The following is a 20,511-nucleotide window of genomic DNA, read 5'->3' as shown; positions in this document are numbered from 1 at the left end:
TGGAGATGTGATTCACCATACAGTTCACACTTCTAAAGTGTATGGTTGAGTGGTCTTTAGTGTATTCACAAGGTTGTGCAACTGTCACCACTATCTAATTTCGGAACATTTCGTCACTGCAGAAAGAAACCCTGTACCCGTTAGCAGTTACCCACTATCCCCCACCCCTGGTAACTCCTGTTTTACTTTCTGTTTCTGTGGATTTGCCTGTTCTAGATATTTCATGTAACAGAATCATCAAATATATGGTCCTTTGTGTCTGGCTTTTTTCGCTTAGCAAAATGTTTTCAGGGTTCATCCATGTTGTAGCATGTATTAGTACTTCATTCCTTTTTAGAAAATGTTTATTTTGATTTTTAATTGTGGTAAAATATGCATAACAAAATTTGCCGTTTTAACCATTTTTAGATATACAATCCAATGGCATTAAGCACATTCACAGTGTTGTGCAACCATCACCACTACCCATTTGCAGAACTTTTTCATCAGCCCAAATGCAAATTCTTCGCCCATTAAACAGCAACTCCCCGTTCCCCTCTCTCCCAGCCCCTGGTAACCTCTATTCGGCTTCTATGAATGTGCCTATTATGGCGTAAGTGGAGTTATACGATATTTGCCCTTTTGTGTCTGACTTCTTTCACTTAGCTTAAGGTTTTCAAGGTTCACCCATGTTGTAGCATATACCAAACTTCATTCCTTTAAGGCTGAATAATATATTCTGTTGTGTGGATCCTACCACATTTTGCTTGTCCGTTCATCACTTGGTGGACATTTGGGTTGTTTCCACTTTTTGGCTAATGCGAATGTTGTTGCATGAACATTTGTATACAAGTCTTTGTGTAGGCTTTTCAGTTCTCTTGGGTACGTACCTAGGAGTGCAATTGCTGGGTCATATGGTAACTCCATGTTAACTTTTTGAAAAAGTGCCAAACTATTTTCCATAGTGGCTACAGCATTTCACATTCCCACCAATATAAGGGTTCCTCACCAACACTTATTTTCTCTTTTTTAGATTAGAGCCATCCTAGTGGGTGTGAAGTAGTAAGTAGCTCATTGAATTTTCAGATCAGCTTGACCATTTCTGCAAGAAAGGCTGTTGAAATTTTGGTAGGGGTTGCATTGAATCTGTAGATGAATGTGGAGAGTATTACCATTTTACAACATTAAGTCTTCTGATCCATGAAATGAAATGTCTCCATTTATTTGGATTTTCTTTAATTTCTTTCAACAATGGTTTGTAATTTTCAGTATACAAGTCTTATGCTTTATATTTATTGCTACTTATTCTTTGTGATGCTATTGTAAATGGAGTTGTTTTCTTAGTTTCATTTTTGTATTGTTTATTCCTAGAGTATAGCAATACAACTAACTCATATATTGAGCTTGTGTCCTGCAACTTTGCTGAACTCGTTTTTTAGTTCTAATAGTTTTTTGGTGGATTCTTAGAGTTTTCTGTACATAAGATCACATACCCCCCACACCACCCCCGTCTTCCCCCTCCACAGGCCTTGTTGCTTCTCCACCGGCGATCAGCACCCCCTGAAGAGCAGCACCTGGTGAAGGCCGCCAAGCTTCTTGTTCTCCTTAACCTGTCCTTTACATACCTCAAGCTGGAGCGACCCGCCATGGCCCTGCGCTACGGAGAGCAGGCTCTGATCATTGACCAAAAGAATGCCAAGGCCCTCTTTCGCTGTGGACAGGTGTGTTGGAGGGCAGGGACTTGGGAATGAATGCCCAAAAAATGGTAGCAGTGGTGTTCAACTTAGGAAAGATAGCATTTTGCCATGCCCAAGTATGCTGTTTAAAATTCTGCTTTTTGACAGGCCTGTCTCCTCCTGACTGAGTATCAGAAGGCCCGGGATTTTCTAGTCCAAGCCCAGAAGGAACAGCCCTTCAATCATGACATCAATAACGAGCTGAAGAAACTGGCCAGGTGAGTCCTGTGTTTGCAGGAGTACAAACAGGGAGAGAGGTGTGACGTGGCTGCAGTTCTGATCTGTCCGCCTGGGTCAAGGACCAGTTGGGAATGTTGCCCAGCACGTGTTGTGAGGCAGTGCTCTCTAGAGCTGGTTTTGTGAAGTCCTCGCTGCTCTGAAGCAGCAGCTCCCTGAGGCAAGGTGGGGCCAATCTCCAAACTACCTGTGTCTGGATGTTTCCCAACTCCTTGTCCCGCCCTTCCCCCACCCCAAATAAGCACACCTAAAGGGGTGGGCCAGTGAATTTTTTAAAAGGGCCTTCAGGTACTCTTCCCGACTCACCACCAACTGAGAACCACTGTTCTCAGCTGACTGCAGAAAAGGTGGCTTATAGATCCTGGTTTGATCTGAAATGGGTCTTTCAGGTCTGATTCACAGCCATAGGGGACTTGCTTGTTACCCAAGTGACATCTATACCAGCCCTTTAGTAACAACCTCCTCTGATTTACAGAAGTTATATGTTCATTGTAGAAAACTTTGAAAATAGCAACATAAATAGGAGTCACCCATAACTCAATTACCTTGTAATACACCCACTGTTTTTTAGGTTTTTTTTTTTTTGTCCTTCTGTATTGGTGAGATTCTCTACTCCTGTTAACATTAAACATTCAATCCAGATTGCTTTCTTGACATTAAAAAAGTGTGAGGTGTGTGTACCTCTCATATTTGGATTCCATTGTTGCATGTCAGGCCTTTTCAGACTGTCCAGCTATTTCCTTTCTGGTATTTAAAAGTATCCTGTCAGGTTAGATGTAGGAATTTTGGAATCTGACCATTCTTTAGCAAGAAAATCTCAAGATCAGCTAGAGGCCACAGTGTGAAGTGCACCGGATAAGACTCAGCCAGGCAGCTTCCCTGACAGTGGCTCCCAGACTTCAAGGCTGCTGTCTTTTCAGATTGTGGGCTTTTTGTCCAAGGGCTTCCTGTGCAGCCCTCAGGAGCCCCCCGTCTCCCCCACCCCTCCAGCATGGCTTCTACCCCCTCCTGATTCAGTTCAAGGCCTGCTGGATTGTCAGTGTTTCTGGACCTGAGTGGAGAATTCCAGCCACTGGATGTCACCTCCTGCAAACCCAGACCTTCTCTAATCAATGTGTGTTTCTCTCTATAGCTATTACAGAGACTACATGGATAAAGAGAAGGAAATGTGTCACCGAATGTTTGCTTCTGGTGATGATGGCTCTACGGGAGAGAACTGAAGGTGATTGAAGGGCTGAAGCATAGAAAGCTTGGGGATTTTGTCAGTGTATGGAAGTGTGGTCGCTCTCCTCAGCACACCAGTGACAGTGCCTCTCTACAGTTGAGGATGGGTGAGAAGAGTGGAAAAATTCCTCATTGAAGATAATGACACAATTGTAGTACAGAATGCACATACAGCAGGCCTTCTCATAGAGAAGATTGGAAAGTCCATCCAGAGCTGGAGATTAAATGTGTAGGTTTGGGGAGGCTTAAGCTTTAAAATTAAAAAAAAAAAAAAAAAAAAAAAATTGTTACTCTGTCCCTCACAGTAGCTTGGAGCATGAAGCCATGAGTATAGACATTAATGTGATGGGCTGTCTGGGCTTTGAAATGGACAGTAATGCTTTTCTGCATCTGGTTTTCCCTGAAAACCTGGAAGCCTCCACCCTCACTTCACATTTAACACGTTGTTCAAGAAGACAAGATCTAGATGTCGGGGGCAGGGGTGGGCCGCCAGTCCTGAGTTCTCTAAATCCTAAACGTTAGAGATTTGAAGACGTTGGGACCAGCAGCGACAGAATCCAGCCTTGCTCCCATGGCTCGCCCTGGGATTGAGCAGCCACAGGGTTAAGGGTCCCCTCGAGTACCGGTGATAACTCTGCAGTCTGGTTTACTGTTACTTCAGAGAATTAATGGAAACAGAATCACCTGCCTTAAACACCTGCTTAGCCGGGTAGATAACTCAGCTCTCTTGAGAGAAGTTAAACAAGGGACAACAAGAAAACAGCTGCCGAACGGGCTCTTGGTGATAAATCTCTCTTTTGTTGCTACCTTCATTTCTCCACACAAGAGGCTTGAGAGAAGAGGGCGGTGAAAAGGCCCATTCATCCCAGACGTTTTCACAAGTGGGCTACAAACTGCGGCGCTCCGCCGTGTCAGAAACAACCAGTCGGTATCAGAAGTAAATGTTGGGGGCCGGCCCCGTGGCTTAGCGGTTAAGTGCGTGCGCTCCGCTGCTGGCGGCCCGGGTTCGGATCCCGGGCATGCACTGACGCACTGCTTCTCCGGCCGTGCTGAGGCCACGTCCCACATACAGCAACTAGAAGGATGTGCAACTATGACATACAACTATCTACTGGGGCTTTGGCGGGGGCGGGAAGGAGGAGGATTGGCAGTAGATGTTAGCTCAGAGCCAGTCTTCCTCAGCAAAAAGAGGAGGATTAGCATGGATGTTAGCTCAGGGCTGATCTTCCTCACCAAAAAAAAAAAAAAAAGTAAATGTTGCTTTCATCACTGACCCTGTCCCTGTGGCCTTTGGGTCTTTTGGGGACATTGGAGTATTTGCCAGTCTTCTGGACTGAGATGTGAGCCAGAGGACTTCTCTTGTTTGGCTACTGTTGATGTCCAGTAGAAGTGGAGGCCTGGTGCCTTTTTGCGAGACATTTTGGCCTATGATCTGGCACGTCCTGCTGTTGGATGAAGATCCGGTTCTTCCAGGGTCCATCCTAGAAACAGATCTTGGAAAACCCACCAGGGCAACACGTTTCCTTTTGGTTGTCTTGTCTTCCCAGCTTTCTAGGTCTGTCAGACTCTTTGGAGCCTGATACTTTTTAGATGGTTTCCCATCTGTTCCTAAGTCTGAAATGTTCTGTCTTGTCACCAGCAGTGACTGTGTTGGGGTCTCAGATGGCCAAGAGCATACTCCCAGTACTGTTGAGGTTGTAACACACTTCGGCTTTTGTGTTGTTGGTGTTCTCTCTACTCCCCTTTTTTCCTGCTGTACTTGTGCCTAGGTAGTCACTTAATGTGTAGGTTTCTAGATTCTTTTGACAACTTCACTTTGACTAACTAGGACCATTTAAAATTTGTTTTTGTCTTAGATACTAGTGACTTGTCTTCATCTCATCTTCTAAGACATTAGATACTTCTGGTGGATCAGATGTTCTCTCGATTATATTCTCTAAGCCTCGGTTATAGTAGACTGAATTTTTTGAGATCAGAGGCCACATCTTTTCCATCTTTGTATTTTCTAGCATCTGGAACTGTGCCTGGCACATGATTGGTGCTCAGTAAGTGTTGGTTGGATCAAGTATAAAATAGCGGAAATGCTAGACCAGCCTCTTTGAAACCGTATCTTCCAGGCTGGCTTGTGTATTGGCTGTCAGGACTCTTGTTATTGCCAGTGACAGAAACCCATCATTAGTGTCAGCTAAAAGAGATTCACTGAAGGGACGCTGGGGTGGCTCACAGCATCAAAGGAGGAGTTGAACAACCATTACTCAGGCAGGTCGAGACCTGCAGTTTTGTGGGCCTCTGGAACTCGGTCTCATCTCTGCTTAATTGTGTCCCACCATAAGGAGTGCCCAGGCGTCCATTCCCACAGCCTTTCTATTCGAGTGGGGACTCTTCCTTACCCACACCTCCCTCCTCTTCCCGTTCCAACTGTAGCTCCAGTTTGAAAGATCTTGAGACAGGACTCTGGCTGGTTTGGGGTGTGTGGAGTCCCATGAGTGGTGCACCCCTTCCTAACACCACATATGGGAACTGGGGGAGCAACGATTGTCTGAAGTAAGAAGGCTGCTATTCTCAAGCAGCAAGGGGATGGAGACTGTGGGCAGATGAAGGGGGAGGTGCCGTTGAGGACACTTAGCTGTTGCCACACTCGCTGCCCTGCTGAGTGTGACCGTTAGTCTTGCCGTGACGGAGCAGCAGGTCCTTTGCCGGTGTGGTGAATCAGGCATCTCTTGTAGCTGCTGCTGCTGGGAGCTCAGCAGCAGGAGCGGTTGCGTCTCGAATTCTGCCACACCATCTTTTTCCTTAGTTTGGATTTCCAGAGGACATGGCAAACACATACACCTCTGGATGGGAGTATTCTTGGGAATAACCTAAAAGGTCAAGACGGGGGTTGATGTTTTGACTGATGTATATCAGAAGACCTGAAGGTTTATAGCAAACTCCAAGCTAATATTTGATAAGCCATTTGGGGCGGGGGGTGATTATTGGTGAGGAAGATTGGCCCTAAGCTAACATCTCTACCCATCTTCCTCTATTTTGTACGTGGGACGCCGCCACAACATGGCTTGATGAGCAGTGTAGGTCCACGCCCAGGATCCGAACCCAAGCCACTGAAGCGGAGCACACAAACTTAACTGCTACGCCACCAGGCTGGCCCTTGATAAGCCGTTTTGAGACTGCTTTCCCTGTGGTTTGCATGCAGTGGAGGCAGTATTCCTGTGTGTGTATGTACTGCATTCAAACTTTCATGAATGGACACTTTCTAACTACCTGTGTGGTTGAGACGTCACGTAGCTCCATGCACAGTAGTAGTGATTTTACCAGGGGCACCAAAGAGTTCTTATAACAGATGCCGTCATGGTTGGAAACACTTGGAGTAGTGTTCTGCCATCTTTCTTAATTCTTTTTCTGTACCTTTGTCGTCTTCAGTTAGAGTTGTGTCCTTCCTATCCTAGCATCTAACATCTGAGACCCTTGCCATGCTTTTATGATGTCTGGAAAAGAGAGAGAAAGGGAGCACTATAGCTATTTTCAACTATTTAAATAGTTGACACACAATAGATGAAGTTTATTCTGTGGTTTCCAAAGGATAAGACCCGTAAGCAGACATAATAGGAAGACAAAATTTGGCTTGATATGAAAGATTTACTAATTAAATGTCTTATCGTAAGTGATATTCAGTTCTTCCAGCATGGGAGCACACACAGGAAAGGGGCCACTTTTGACTGCTTGTGGAGAAGGCCCTTGCGGGGAAGCACTTGCTCCCAGACCATGCTTTTCCACTGTTTGGGTATGGGTCATCTTGGGAGCTGTTAGGGTCTGTCTGAGCAGATCTAGAGGGCCCCTTAGAAGTGGATGATGTATGAGATTAGATGACCTTCCTTGTCCTTCCAACTCGAACATTTTATCACCAGACACTTGCCGAGCTAGGCGCTCCCATCCTTAAAGCACTTCTAGTAGAGATGAGTTATGAAGTCCTGCACTTCATGTTAAAAGACCACGCGAGGAAAGGGAGTGGGAGAGACCTGGTACAAGAGCTAGGATGTTGTTGCTTGCTGGTGAGAACGTACCAAACTTTGGCATGGCTGCCAAAAAAAGTAGGTCCTGATCGAGGGTAGAGGAGGGTCCTGCTGTGCCACCACCAACAGCACCCCTTTGTTACCCACTCCTTCCCCAAGGAGCTCTTGAGAGCTGCCTGTTTTCAGGCACGATGGTGGGTGCTGTGTGGTGTGTGAAGAGACCTGGTAGACAAGACTGTCAGTGGACTCAGAGTGCACAGAGGAGTGCCACCAGGGAGACATCTGGATCAGAGAAAAGCTTCACTGAGCTAGTCCTGAAGGAAGGGCGGTACTGGGCCCAGAGTTGGGGGATGCGGGGGGTGTGGAGAAGACGGGGTATTCAGAGCTGAGGTCGGTTGTGGAGCAGGGATTGTCCTGGCACTTCAGTTTTCTCTAGAGTGCGGGCTGTGCGCTGTAGGCGTCAGAGGAGGGGAAAGATGTGTTCTGAGCTGAGGTGATCTGACAGGCTCGTGTAAGGAGGTTCTGAAGGGGGTGGGGGGAGGGCACATTTGAGACACCAAGTTTGGCAGGTAGCAGGTGTCTGAGAGGTGATGACAGCCTGGAGGAAAAGGCACCAGCAGGAATGGAAAGGAGGCAGGAGCGTGAGGCCTCCCGTATGGAATGGATGGGAGAACGCTTTCTGTCAAAAGAATTCTGGTGAAAGGTGGGAATTTAGCTGAAGGAGGATGACCATAATGCCAAACGGTCTGCAGGATGACCTGTGGGCAGTGGAGCAAGGAACTGAAGCTATGTATTCTGAAGAAAAGAAGCGTTAAGTGTGTGGGGGGGGCAGAATTAGCAGTTGTGGGGTGATCGCGCACACTAAGGTGATGGGGAAAGCTTCCTGGAGGAGGCAGAACTTGAGTGAATTCACAAGGTAATTGGTAGGGTGGGATAGACAGAGGGGACTCACCTACATGGTCGTCTGACCTAGGCATGGTTTTAATTTTTTTTCTTTTAATTTGTCATATTTTATTTTTCGTCTAGATTGTTTCGATAGTATTGCTTGCCATTTATCTTTTTCTTTGTTTTTATTGACTTCAATCAAAGTATTTATTAAACATTTTATATCCCAGGCATTCTCAGACATGTTTTATGTGATTGTTGGTAATGTAACATCTCTATAATGTAGATATTATCTCCGTTTTATGGATATTGAATAGCCATGAAGAAACAGAGTGACTTGCCAAGGTGACGTAGCTAGTGAGTGTCAGAGCCCGGGATTCAAACCCTGGCTCCCAGTCCAGAGCCGCCACCTTGAGAAAAGAATCAATACAAAAGGGTTCACCAGAGGAAACCAATTTTAACTTTTGTTTCTTCTGGGGATTCTTCTGTATAGCTAAATATTCTGTATTCTATATAGCTAAATATTATGTTTATATTGCCATTTCTTGATTCTTAGCAGTTTTGGACATGTATCTGTTGACTTCCTGCTATATGATACGATGCCATCTCTTTCCTCCCTTATAGTTATATTACTACTTTTAAATCCGGTATTAATTATGGTAACAAAAATAATACTCATCGATGTGTCTGATTTCATAAGCTAAAGACAGTATTTCCCATGTTCCGCTTTGCATGATGAGAAGATTAACAACTGAAAAGCCACTGCTGTGCTTTTTTTGTTTAAAGCTGTTGTCTTTCCTGCACTTTCTAATTGCATGTTTTTTTCCTTCTGGAACTATTTGCTTTATCCTTATCTCTTTAGAAGCTTTGTGGTACCATATAGTCTGTGAATCTCCTTTCTCCTCAGGGACCTCTCTTTTGGAAATCTCCCTGTCTGGGTAACCATGTGTGTAGGTTGTCCTGTAGGCCTGGCGCACAGCTGCCATTCTGGGACCTTTTTTCTCTCCTGGGGTGAATCCACTATTTCCTGGATCCCTTTTCTTGGTTTACTTCATTGTGCTGATATTTTTGAGTAACATCCAAAAATTGGATGTATAAGAGATAAATTTTCCAACTTTTAGTATAGCCAGTTCACACTTGATCAAAAATATGTAGCCTGGGGCCAGCCCCATGGCCTAGCAGTTAAGTTCAGCATGCTCCACTTTGGCGGCCCTGGTTCAGTTCCCAGGCCTGGATCGACCTACACCACTCGTTGGCGGCCATGCTGTGGCGGCAACCCACATACAAAATAGAGGAAGGTTGGCACAGATGTTAGCTCAGGGCAAATCTTCCTTAGCAAAAAAAAAAATATATATATATATATAAATATATAATATATAAAATATATATAAAAAACATATAAATCTATATAAAAACATATATATAATATGTATATATTGCCTGGGTATAGATTTGAAAATGAAAAGAGCCTTCCACCCAATTTAGGACCTGCCCCCCAGTTCAAAGCTCCCTCTTCCATTAGAAACTATGCCCCTATTAGGACTTGCCCCTACTTAGAAGATCTCACCCCGTTCAGACCTTGCCTCTCCTTCACACCTGTCCCACTCAGGCCCCTCCTGCCAAAACCTCTTCATCTCGATGCTCACACCCCACCCCCACCAGAGCTCACCTCTCCCGTCAGCATTCCTGTCCATCCTAGAACTCCACGTCAGCTCCAGAGGCCGCGTGCAAGTCTGAGGACAGACTGTCTCTTGGATGTCACTTCTGAGAAATCTGGTTGGTTGGTTGGTTTGTTCTATCTGGAATCTTTTAATATCTCTTTATTCTTGATTCCTTTATTCTTTTTTTTTTTTTTGTGAGGAAGATCAGCCCTAAGCTAACATCCATGCCAATCCTGCTCTTTTTGCCCATCTTCCTCCACTTTATATGGGACGCCGCCTCAGCATGGCCCGGCAAGCGGTGCTTCGGTGCGTGCTCAGGATCCGAACCCGGGGCGCCAGCAGCGGAGTGCGTGCACTTAACCGCTACGCCACGGGGCCGGCCCCTCTTTATTCTTTTAATATCTCTCTCTCTATTCATCTAAAGCTTCACGGTAATGTGTCCAGGCACCCGCCAGATGGTCAAGTCCTTTAGATGGGCACCTTAATTCTAGAGGCTCAAGTTCTTAAGAGCTAAGGAATTCTTCTATAATATTTCTGTAATGACATTCTCCCCTCTCTTTCCCTGTCCTCTTGCTCTGGGGCTTCTGTTGGTTGATGTTGGACCTCCTACAGGGACCCTCTATATCCTCTATGTGTTTTTTCTCTCCCCCCTGCCCCAGAAATGTATTTTGTTTTCCAGCTCTTCCATTGGCTTTTTCCTTTCAGCAATCAAATATTTGAATCCACGAGCTCTTTTCAGATTTCCCTTTTCCATAGTATCCCACTGTTTTTTCACCCTCTTTGTATTATGAAAAATCCCAAACTTACTCAAGTAGGGAGACTAGTATAATGATTCCCCCATGTACTCAACATTTAGCTTTATAATTATCAGCATAAAGCCAGTGTTTTCATCTACGACCCCACCCATGTCCTCCTCCCAGCACTGCTAGATTAATTTGAAGCAAATCCCAGTAATCAAATCATTTCATCCACATTTCCCTATATATCTCTAAAAGATAAGGACCATTCTTTCACATTTCTTTTACTCTCTGAAATGTTTCTTTTTCTGCTTATTTGCTTTGACCTTTTTCTTTTCCGTGTTGTAGACTTTCCACAAATGGTTGGTGTTTCTTGGTTGCCTATTCACATTTAAGAATGAAACAGTAGAAAAATTGACTAGGTGCTCTGTATACCTGGGCAGGGTGTCTCAACTCATTCTTTTTAAGGCTGAGCAGGTGGAATCCTTAAATACCAGAAGGAAGGGGCTTTGCATTGGGTACCAACTCTTAAATTAGCTTCCCAAATTTTCCTTGGGTGGATTTTTTCCCTAAAATAGTGGATACAAGTGCTATGTCACTTTAATCTGTATATCCCCAGTTTCTAGTGAAGCTGACCATCTTTTTGTATTTACTGGCCAGCTATCTCCTTTATGCGAATTGCCTGTCGATATTCTTTTATCGACTCTTCCCTTGAGTCTTTTTTATTGTTCATTTGTAAGAACTCTTTTTTATGTGAAAGATGCTAATTAAATGTCTGTTATTTAAGTTCAAATATTTTCTTCGATTTGTTTTGAGTATTTATATGGTTACGTGTGTCAGTGTTTTCTGTATGGTCTCTGGAATTCACGTAATGCTTACGTTCGACCTCAGGGAGTAGGCAGAGGTCTGTAATGAGTGAGCAGGAATGCTCGGGGTAAAGGGTTTCTTAACAGTTCTTCCTAGCGTCTGAACATTATTCCCTGTCTATGGTGCTTCATAATGTCCATAAACCCATTCAGTCTTCCCAACATTCCTTTGAGGGAGAAATTATTTCCATTTTACAGATTGGGGAAGGAATAAAGCTCAGAGAATTAGACTGTATCCCTGTGGAGGTCTTTGTGCATATGTATAAACAGCTGTTGCCATTTTCATTTGATTTGAAATGTAAACTCGAGATGAGATCTGAAGCTTTGAGTATAGTCAGCTTCTTTCTGCAGTTGGAGTGTTACCTCTTGGTGCCCTTGGGTCTTTATCCCTCTCTCAGATGTTGAGGAATTTCTTCCCTCTTCTCTGCTTTCCATACTTAAGAGAAGCTGCACCCTTTGGACGATGAGGAGGATTGAGCCACATTGCCTGACCAGCTTCAGGGGAGGAGTGTCTTAACAGACTCTTACAAATGTGTCCTGGGAAGTCAGGCGGCCCCCGGGCTCAGGTGGAAATGAGGCCAGGCTGCGGAGAGTACACTCCTGTGGTTGAGATTCTGGGATTTAGTCCTTGAGAGAGTTGGCCCCAAGTGAGCACTGGAGCAGCAGGCCCCACAGAGCTTGGTGCCAACGCTGAGGCTAGAGGTGTCCTCTGGGGTCAGAGGGTCCCTTGTTCCAAAATAGCCTTCCTGTGTCCGGGCTGAACTGGTCAGTTGCCAGGAAATGCTAGGAGCAGATCGTCATCTCTCACAGTATGTGACTGGATCTAGACAGAGAATCTGTTTGATAGCCTTCTTCCCAGAGAGATTAAGAAGAAACTGTCAAATCTAGTGTTAAATCTAAAGATGCTTCACGCCTGCGGTTAGACTGATCTGAGTCCTAAACGAGTAATAACGTGTTTAAATGTATTTTTGTGATTTTATATATCATTAATTCTTCTCTCTCTCCCCACATCTCCACTTTTTTTCCTCCTCAAAATGGAGTTGTACTTTCTCAAGGGTAACTGGGCCAGGCAGGCATTCGCTTGTTGTCGGACGAGGACCGTGTTGTTCTCTAGGCAGACTGTTAGACACAGTCTCTTGATCTTTCCGGTACCTGTGAAATGCCTTTTCTCCCAGCTCAGCAGTGTCACTGAAGTCATCCCTTTGTTGTGTGACTATAAATAACCACTTAGGTTGGCACCTTTTCATTTACCCCTCCCTGGGAAAGCATTTCCCCTGGGAGAGTTTCTTCGGCCCCTTCGCCTCTCTCCGCATCCTCTTTTGGCAGCCATAACGAGCCCCAAACCTGCTTCCTACTAAGGTTTGCTTGGATGGAGTCTGTGTTCTTTGTGGGGGGAGGTGTCAGTGAGGGCTACTTAATTAAATTTCAGGAGATGACCGGATTCCCTGTTCTGATCTTCAGAATCAGTGATTAGTGAAGTGCCCTTTAAGTTCATTACAGGGTTGAGAAATGGGAAATCTGGATTCTCAGTCTTAACTCTCTTGCTGTGACTTCAGCCACGTCATTTAACCCCTTTGGGCTTCAGTGTCATCATCTGTGGATGAAGTGATCACATCTTTAAGTTTGCCTTGCACTTCCTTAGGTTCCATCAAATGTGGACTCGGTCTGTTTTTCATTTCTTGGGTTCGTAATTAGGGGCATAAACCCTGCCTGCAGGCACATGTAATCCCAGACACCGATTTAGAGGAAGAAGGGTACAGGCAAATAGTGAAAGAAGTGAGCCTAAGCAGTAGGGAACGAACATCAAGTGAGTGTCTTGGTGCCTTGAGATACTGGAGGGAGAAGATAAGGAGTCTCGGCCTGGTTTTCCTGACCACCCTCTGCAGGGCTCTGCTAGGGCAGTCACAGATCGAGGGTGGAGCTGAGATGGACTGGGATGAGCCTAAGAGTTTCAAGAACCCAGAGAAGTGTCCTCAAATCTATTAGATAAAGGGAATGAATGGTTGTGAGCAAAAATCATCTGTCCCACAGAGGACAAGTGTGTGTTCACAAGGATGTGGCCTGCTCTATCACTGTGACAGCATCCACAGCGGTCGTGGTCACAGTCTGCAGAAAGGGCCGTGAGAGACAGGTGCGGGCCTTTGCTCTGTAATTCTTTTTGGCATCCTGATATGTTGTAGGGTCCCCTCCCCAGAGATTCTGATGCAGCAGGTCGGGTGGGGCCCGAGGGTTTGTATTGGTAACAAACTCCGAGGTGATGTGGGTGCAGCCAGGGTGTGGACCACAGTAACATAGACTCCTTTCTCAGGACGCTCTCAGGAGAGGAGAGGGATTGGATGGCGACTAGAAACATAATGTATTAAATAATGTGAACCTTGTTTGCAAACACAGGTGGCGGTTGGGTGGCACTTTTGACCCTTCTTTGACCATATATCCTGCTGCCTTCACTGCGGCCGGCACTGTGGCGACTGACTGCCATAAGCTCGGACAGTTGTCATGGGAGGAGGTGCAGCAGGGCTGTGCTGAGTCCTGGCCCACCCCTGAGTGGGGAGAGGGGCCTGGGGTGCTCTCTGGTTCAGTTTAAGCCTAGAAAGGGTGGGCGTCAGGGGACCACTCAGCTTAATGTGTGTTCCCAGCAGGTGAGGACCACCACAGTGTGACCGCTGACGCGTGCCAGCGGGGAGAAGAGGTAGAGGGATGTAGCCAGGGGAAGGAGCAGGCTGCCAGCCTGGAGGGCTGCCGGGGAGACTGAGGGGCTGCAACAGGAAGAGGCGTTGTGGAGCGGGCCCGGGAACCAGGCCCAGGGTGGGGAGAGGCAGATGCAGGAGGGCCCAGCAGCGAGAGTCGGCTTTGAATAGCTACCACGCAGGGCGGCAGGAGTGGGGGGTTGGGATAGAGGACCAAACAGGCCAGAGGACGCAGTCGGCTTGTAGGGTAGCCAGAACATCACATCATCGAGTGTGAACAGGCTCGGGCTCCTCATAAAGTTCTTTTCCGTCAATTGGAATTATTGGAGATACCCAGACTAGGTTCTTCTGATTGACTAAGTAATAATGTGTTTTGAGAAAAAGAACTAGTTAAATGGCTTCCGGCAGGGTCTATGATTTTTCACCTTTATGTACAACTTTTGTGCATTTTCTGGGATTTTTGAAGAAGAATCCATCACTTTCATCAGTTTTTTCAAAGGGCTATATGACCCATAAAAGGTTAAGACCCACTGTTCCAGAGGTTTCTCACAGATGATGTTCACTTCTGGCAGTTTACTCTGGTTTGCTGCTGTAGGGCTAGAGGGAAGTGCTGTAGGACAGGGCTGTGAGATGAGGCGGGGCTGGTACACGACGCCGTGGGAACTCTTCTTACCCTGCCCTGATCCTCAGCCCTTTATCCTCCCATTTCCAGCATCCACATCCTGGCTCTGCAGCCTCCGGCTCGTGGTTCCAGGATTATATCACTTCTCTGTCTTCTCAGTTACGTTTTCACACTCGTCTTTGATTACTGCTCATTATTTTGTGCAATTATTGTGGACACCGGTCACATCGTTGCTCGAGTTTCTATTTCACGTTGACTGTGCCTTTTTTTTTTTAATATAATTTTATTTGTTAATTTTTCCCCCAAAGCCCCAGTAGATAGTTGTATGTCATAGTTGCACATTCTTCTAGTTGCTGTATATGGGACGCGGCCTCAGCATGGCCGGACAAGCGGTGCGTCGGTGCGCGCCCGGGATCCAAACCCGGGCTACCAGCAGCGGAGCGCGCGCACTTAACTGCTAAGCCACAGGGCCGGCCCTGACTGTGCCTTTCCCCAGGCCTGGGGTTTCCTCTCACTGGACGCAGCTTGTTTAATATTAATGCGTTCCGCTGGCATCTGCCCTGCTGGACCTTTGTGTTCCTTGCCCTGGTCTGACTTCCTTTGTCTTTGCAAGTCTCCAGGCTTCTCTTTCCTTGGGCCAAGGATACGTGACGGCTTTTTCCTCTGACTTAGCACCTCAGTATGCTACCAGTAGTGGATTTTCAAAATAAAATGTGAACTTTTCTATTTTGATACATTTTCATTTATGCTAAAGTGTTACTTTTTAATGGTTTCGATTTGAAAATTCAACTAACTGAACCTTGTAGAACCCCAGCGTCTGATCTTGGAGCTTCTCCCCGTCCATCTGCATTCCTGGGAGCATGTTGGTCCTGAGTACATGTGGATTACAGGGTTTGTTTCTAAAGTCATTTCATGGGACACAGACAAGATGGACATAGTTTTTCTTTTTTCACTTAATTGTTATTGAACTTTTAGTATGGACGTTTTTCAAACTTATTCAGAGGTAGAAAGAGTAGCCTGACGATCTGCTCATTACCCGTCTTTGACGATTTCAGCACCTGTGGTTCTGTTTCCTCTACCCCTCCTCGCAACTTTTTGTCAGTATTTCAATTTAAATTATAAAAATGCTACATGCTTAAAGTTTAAATAAAAAAGGGTGGAAAGTAAAAGCTCTCAGTCCCCAAGTCCACTCTCCAGAGGTGACCACTGCTGATGTTTCATATGTGTCCTTCCTGAAGGGTTTTTTTGTGAATATTTGAGAATGTGGGTATATATATATATAATCTTCCCCAGAAACAGAATTATACATTTTGTACTATAATATGTTTTTAATGCATTTGGGGTGTTTTCTAAGCACAAAAAAGAACTGCCTCATTTAAAAAAAAAAAAATAACTGAGCAGCATTCCATCCCAGGAGGGTATCGTCATATTAACAGTGATGAGTAGATAGAGAGAGAAGGTGATGGGTTATCCCCATGCCTGCGTTTTCTATGATTTATTTCAGTGTTGTATCACTGGGCGGTGATATGTGTATCTTCAGCTGGACGAGGTGTTGCTGAATTGGTCTCTCAAGTGGCTGCACCAGTTCACGGCCCCTTTGGTAGTGTCTGAGATTCGTTCCCTAGCTTTGCCGTCATTTGCGCTGTGAGACGTTTTAATCTTTGCCAGTTTGGTGCATCTGAAATGGGATCTCATTGTTAGAATTAGCATGTCCCTGATCAAGCATCTTTTCACATGGTTACAGAATCAGGTGTTGTTTCTTGTAAGTTGACTGTTTTTTTTCCTCTGTAACCAAATACCTTTCTGAATTAGTTTTTTGAGAGTTATGTCACTTATGTCAGTTGCTTCCCTGAATATTCTAGGAAAATGATTATCATATACAAGTAATGGGAAACTTCTCTTCTTTCTATCATTTACATCTCTTATTGTATTCAGAGCCTGTCTAACCATTTGGGCTAGTGCTTGCAGAACCTGCTAAATAGTGGTGATGCCTTGGAGCATCCCACAGCTTTCACGCCTGTAACAAAACTGTTGCTGTTACATGGTTAAGCATGTTGCTGACTTTTGGTTGAGATATATTCTTCTTTTTATCATGTTAAGGAAATGTTTTTTACTAAAGGCTTTTATCAGGAATGATTGTTATCAAATGCCACAAAGATAAGCCTTTTTTTTCTTACCCTTTGACCTATTATTATGGCTTACAATATTGAATCTTTGTGGTGGAGATAGAAATATTGTGCATTTTTAATTGGTTGCTTTGGGAGAGCAGCAGAGTTCCTCTCACACGAAAAAACAATTCCTTCCCTAAGAAGACACATTGATGGGACACTTGGTAATGACCTTTAAACTGAGTAGGAGAATTTGAGGCAAAAGGAGACTAAATTTGCTCTTCATCATAGGTTAACAGGAATGTTTCATTTTCCTTAAGCTGCTCGATGCTTGAGAGGGAAGAGTTTTGGGGGGACTTTCGGACTTGGGAAGAAAGCACAGGAGAGCCCCCGAGCTCGGTGAAGAGGGTCAGAGGGAACCGAAGCTCCCTAGCGCAGCAGGCAGAGGCGGCGGCTCACCCAGGTTCAGGGCTCAGTGCACGGATTTCTGTTTCTGTCAGTGGAGTTCAGGAAGTGGATTACCTGTGGTGGGGCCTCATTGGACCTTTCTGATGTTTTAATTTGTGTCTCCTTGATGCTAGTGAAGTTAAGCATCTTCTCATTTGCTTATTGTCTATTTGCATTTCCTCTTAATCGACAAATCATGTCTTGTTTCCTTCTGATACTTTTATAGTTTTGTTTTTTATGTTTAGATCTTTGAGATATCAGCAGTTTATTTACATCCTTAATTCGAAGTAGGGATCTAACTTTACTTCTATTCAAATGTCTAAACAGTTGTATCAAAACCTTCTGTTTACTGTCTTACAATATCATATATAATACGCTGAACAAAGGGTTAAAATCTGGATAAGGTAAATTAACTCATTCTTCACTTTGATGATAGAATGAGTCTTGCATGTTTATATCGCAGACAGTTGGCATTAGTAATGGGATCATTTAATCCCAGTGGTAGTGGAATAACTAAACCATGCTGCCTCAGTGCTCTGCCAGGCCTCCCTCTCCCCTCACTGACTCTGCGGCTTGTGCTCTGTCCTGGTTCACCAGTAGGGTCTGGGCCTGAACACCACAGCCCTGTTGGAACTCAAGCTGGATGGCAGTTACAAATGATCAGAGGGGATGTCAAACTGGTTTTGGCCCCAAGGCTGCACGTTTCTCGGCGTGACTGCATCAGAGATCATCAGGAGAGTTGGCTAGCACATTGTTTCTCCATGGCTTCACTTGGGGTTGGACAGGAAGGTGCTTCTGATGTTTCTGCCCTCATGCATCCTGTGTGGTTGTGCCCTAGCCAGCTGCTCTATGGCTCTGCTCCGTCCCGTCCCCTCCGCTTCTGGGTGTCCCACAGAGTACAGCAAATGCCCCCCTTCAGTGGCTGGGGTGGCCCTCATCCCAGTCAGGTGCGTGACTGGACTGTCAGCTGGAGCCCACATGACCTCTCCAGTGTGATGGTCCTGGAGTAGTTGGACTTACGTGGCAGCTTGGGTTTGTGAAGGGATAAATGAGAAGTGAGGTACTGCAACAGGACGAGTGAAGCTGCCAGTTTCCTAAAGCCTGGACCAGGAAGGTGGCACCGCATCACGACGTCCACCCTAGGGTATCGAGCAGAGCAGGCTGAGAGCCTGCCTGGGTTAAAGGGGGCTGCTCGCCCTGCTGCTGTTCTTATGCCCCTGCAATCTCTTTTCCACAAAGCAGCCAGAATAATGTTTTTTTTTTTTTTTAAAAAAAGTCGTTTCTCTATTCAGAAGCTGCAGTGGCTTCCCGTTGCCCTCGGAGTAACACGTCAAGTGCTTCCTGCTGCGTTCACTGCCCTGTGTGACTTGGCCCCTTCAGCGCTCCAGTGTCACCCGAGCCCAGCCTCCCAGAGCGGGAAGTAGCGGCAGCCAGGAGTGTCACCCCAGGTCTTCTGGTTCTGGATGAACTACCGCCCTGTCTGTCTGCTGTCAGCATGCACGTGCTCTCTGTCCCTGTGGCGTGAAAGGTCCAGACCTCCTGTCTGCTCACATCCTGCGTGGCTTCTGCTGCCCCAGTGTGTGCACAGGGGTTCTGTGGTATCCCATTGAAAAGCAGCTGCTGAGACCTTCAGCTCTTTGGGGGTGTTTTTCACATCTTTAAATGGTTAAGTATCACTCCTTATGGAACAGTTGAGAACGACTAATGAATTAAAGCTCTGCCTGCATTCAGAAATTAGTCACTTATTTTGGGGCCTCGTCTGAAAAATGAAGTTGAACTGGATGATCTTGGGGTCCTTTCTATTCTGATTTTCTGAGACTGTCCTGTGTTCTTGATTTCAAGTTTTAAAGCCACCATATTAATCAGTAACCATTCCCCAGAAGCCATCCAGTAGGAGCTGTACGTTGATGGCATCTGTCCCCATTCCCATCTGGTGGTGGTGCCGCAGACCCAGCACTGGCTTTGGCTGTCTTGGATGCATGGCTGTGACTGTACACGGCACCTTCAGATGGCGATTGCCTGGTGTTGGAACGACTGAATCCCGTTGTATTTCTTTTTTTTATTTTTATTTTTATTTATTTATTTTTCCTCCAAAGCCCCAGTAGATAGTTGTATGTCATAGCTGCACATCCCTCTAGTTGCTGTATGTGGGACGCGGCCTCAGCATGGCCGGAGAAGCGGTGCATCGGTGTGCGCCCGGGATCTGAACCCGGGCCGCCAGCATCGGAGCGCACGTACTTAACCGCTAAGCCACGGGGCCGGCCCCCGTTGTATTTCTAACGGCTGTGTTTGATTTCTAGATTCTTCAGCTAACTACAAGCAAGAGAAGCGAGGCTCCTGGAGTTCTCCGTTGTCGTGGGTGTGGGGGTGCTTCGTGGAAAGAGAATCTCCAGGGCAGACTGTGGCTGTGAGCTGCTCCGAAGAGGAGCTGGAGTCCCCACCCCGGCGTGGCCTCATCTCTGACTGCCCTGCTGAGATGTGTTTTCACAGGTGCTGTTTTCTGTTTCACATGTTCATACACAGAGTAGGGGAAAGTGTAGCTACTGACAAGTAGAAAAATGCTATTTTTTTTGAGGCAGTTTCTTGTTTTTTTAAATGGAATTAGTCCTTGGCTTTTCTCCCAGTCCCAGCCCCCTTCTGGCTGCGAATGTCCCTGGGTAAATACAAATAGAAATTGCTTTGTGTATTTATAGGGTTCTCTGTTTTGAAGAGAGAGAATTATGTTACATATGTTTCTGTTATAAATTAAAAAACACTTCCTTGTCATTGCAAGATCTAGTATGAATTAATTGTGTGAATTCATCTAAACTTGTAAAGTGAGTAGGTGGGGTAGAGGGACAGTCATTCCTTAGGACCAGTTGTGTCAGCAGGAGTGGGCCTCGGGTTTGTTTTCTAGAGCCGGGGCAGTTCTTGCCGAGTTACCTGATGGTGAGTGCTGTGCGCTTGGATTGGGGTTCGCTGGCACCTGCTCCCTTCTGTGGGGAGCTGCTGCGAGACGAGTGACTGGGAAACCTCGGAGCCACTCCATCCTCCTGCACTTGTGTGCCCCGGGGCTCCCTGCCCCCTGGGACTGGCTGACTCCCGAGTGGGCCTCAGTGCCTCTCCTGTGTTCCGTGCTCCCTCCTGGCAGCCCCACACCCCTGTCGGTCGGTTCTGCTTCCACCCCTGCCATCCAGCCCACAGCTCTGTGTTCTGACAGCACCCACGCTGCCCTTGGATCCTTGGATCAGCGCCAGGCCCTCTGTCTTTACCCTCCCTGACCCTCTTCCTTCCTGGCCAGCCTTCTTCAAGGGTGCTGTCTACACTGGCTTT

At 46.0% G+C, this 20,511-nt stretch overlaps 1 protein-coding gene across 1 annotated transcript in view; it reads left to right on the top strand.

Moving 5' to 3' along the window:
• The window catches only part of FKBP6 (FKBP prolyl isomerase family member 6 (inactive)), a 28,844-nt gene extending 8,873 nt beyond the window's left edge, over positions 1-19,971 (top strand). Inside the window, exons 6-9 of the mRNA XM_058569010.1 lie at positions 1,506-1,700; positions 1,824-1,933; positions 3,085-3,174; positions 19,500-19,971. Of these exons, the coding sequence (XP_058424993.1) occupies positions 1,506-1,700; positions 1,824-1,933; positions 3,085-3,172 (393 nt within the window). The 3' untranslated portion in view covers positions 3,173-3,174; positions 19,500-19,971. The remainder of the gene's footprint in view (positions 1-1,505; positions 1,701-1,823; positions 1,934-3,084; positions 3,175-19,499) is intronic.
• The last annotated feature ends 540 nt before the right edge of the window (positions 19,972-20,511 follow it).

Source organism: Diceros bicornis, chromosome 26, assembly GCF_020826845.1.
Source record: "Diceros bicornis minor isolate mBicDic1 chromosome 26, mDicBic1.mat.cur, whole genome shotgun sequence".
Lineage (NCBI taxonomy): Eukaryota > Metazoa > Chordata > Mammalia > Perissodactyla > Rhinocerotidae > Diceros > Diceros bicornis.
This window is presented reverse-complemented; position numbering and strand designations above follow the sequence as displayed.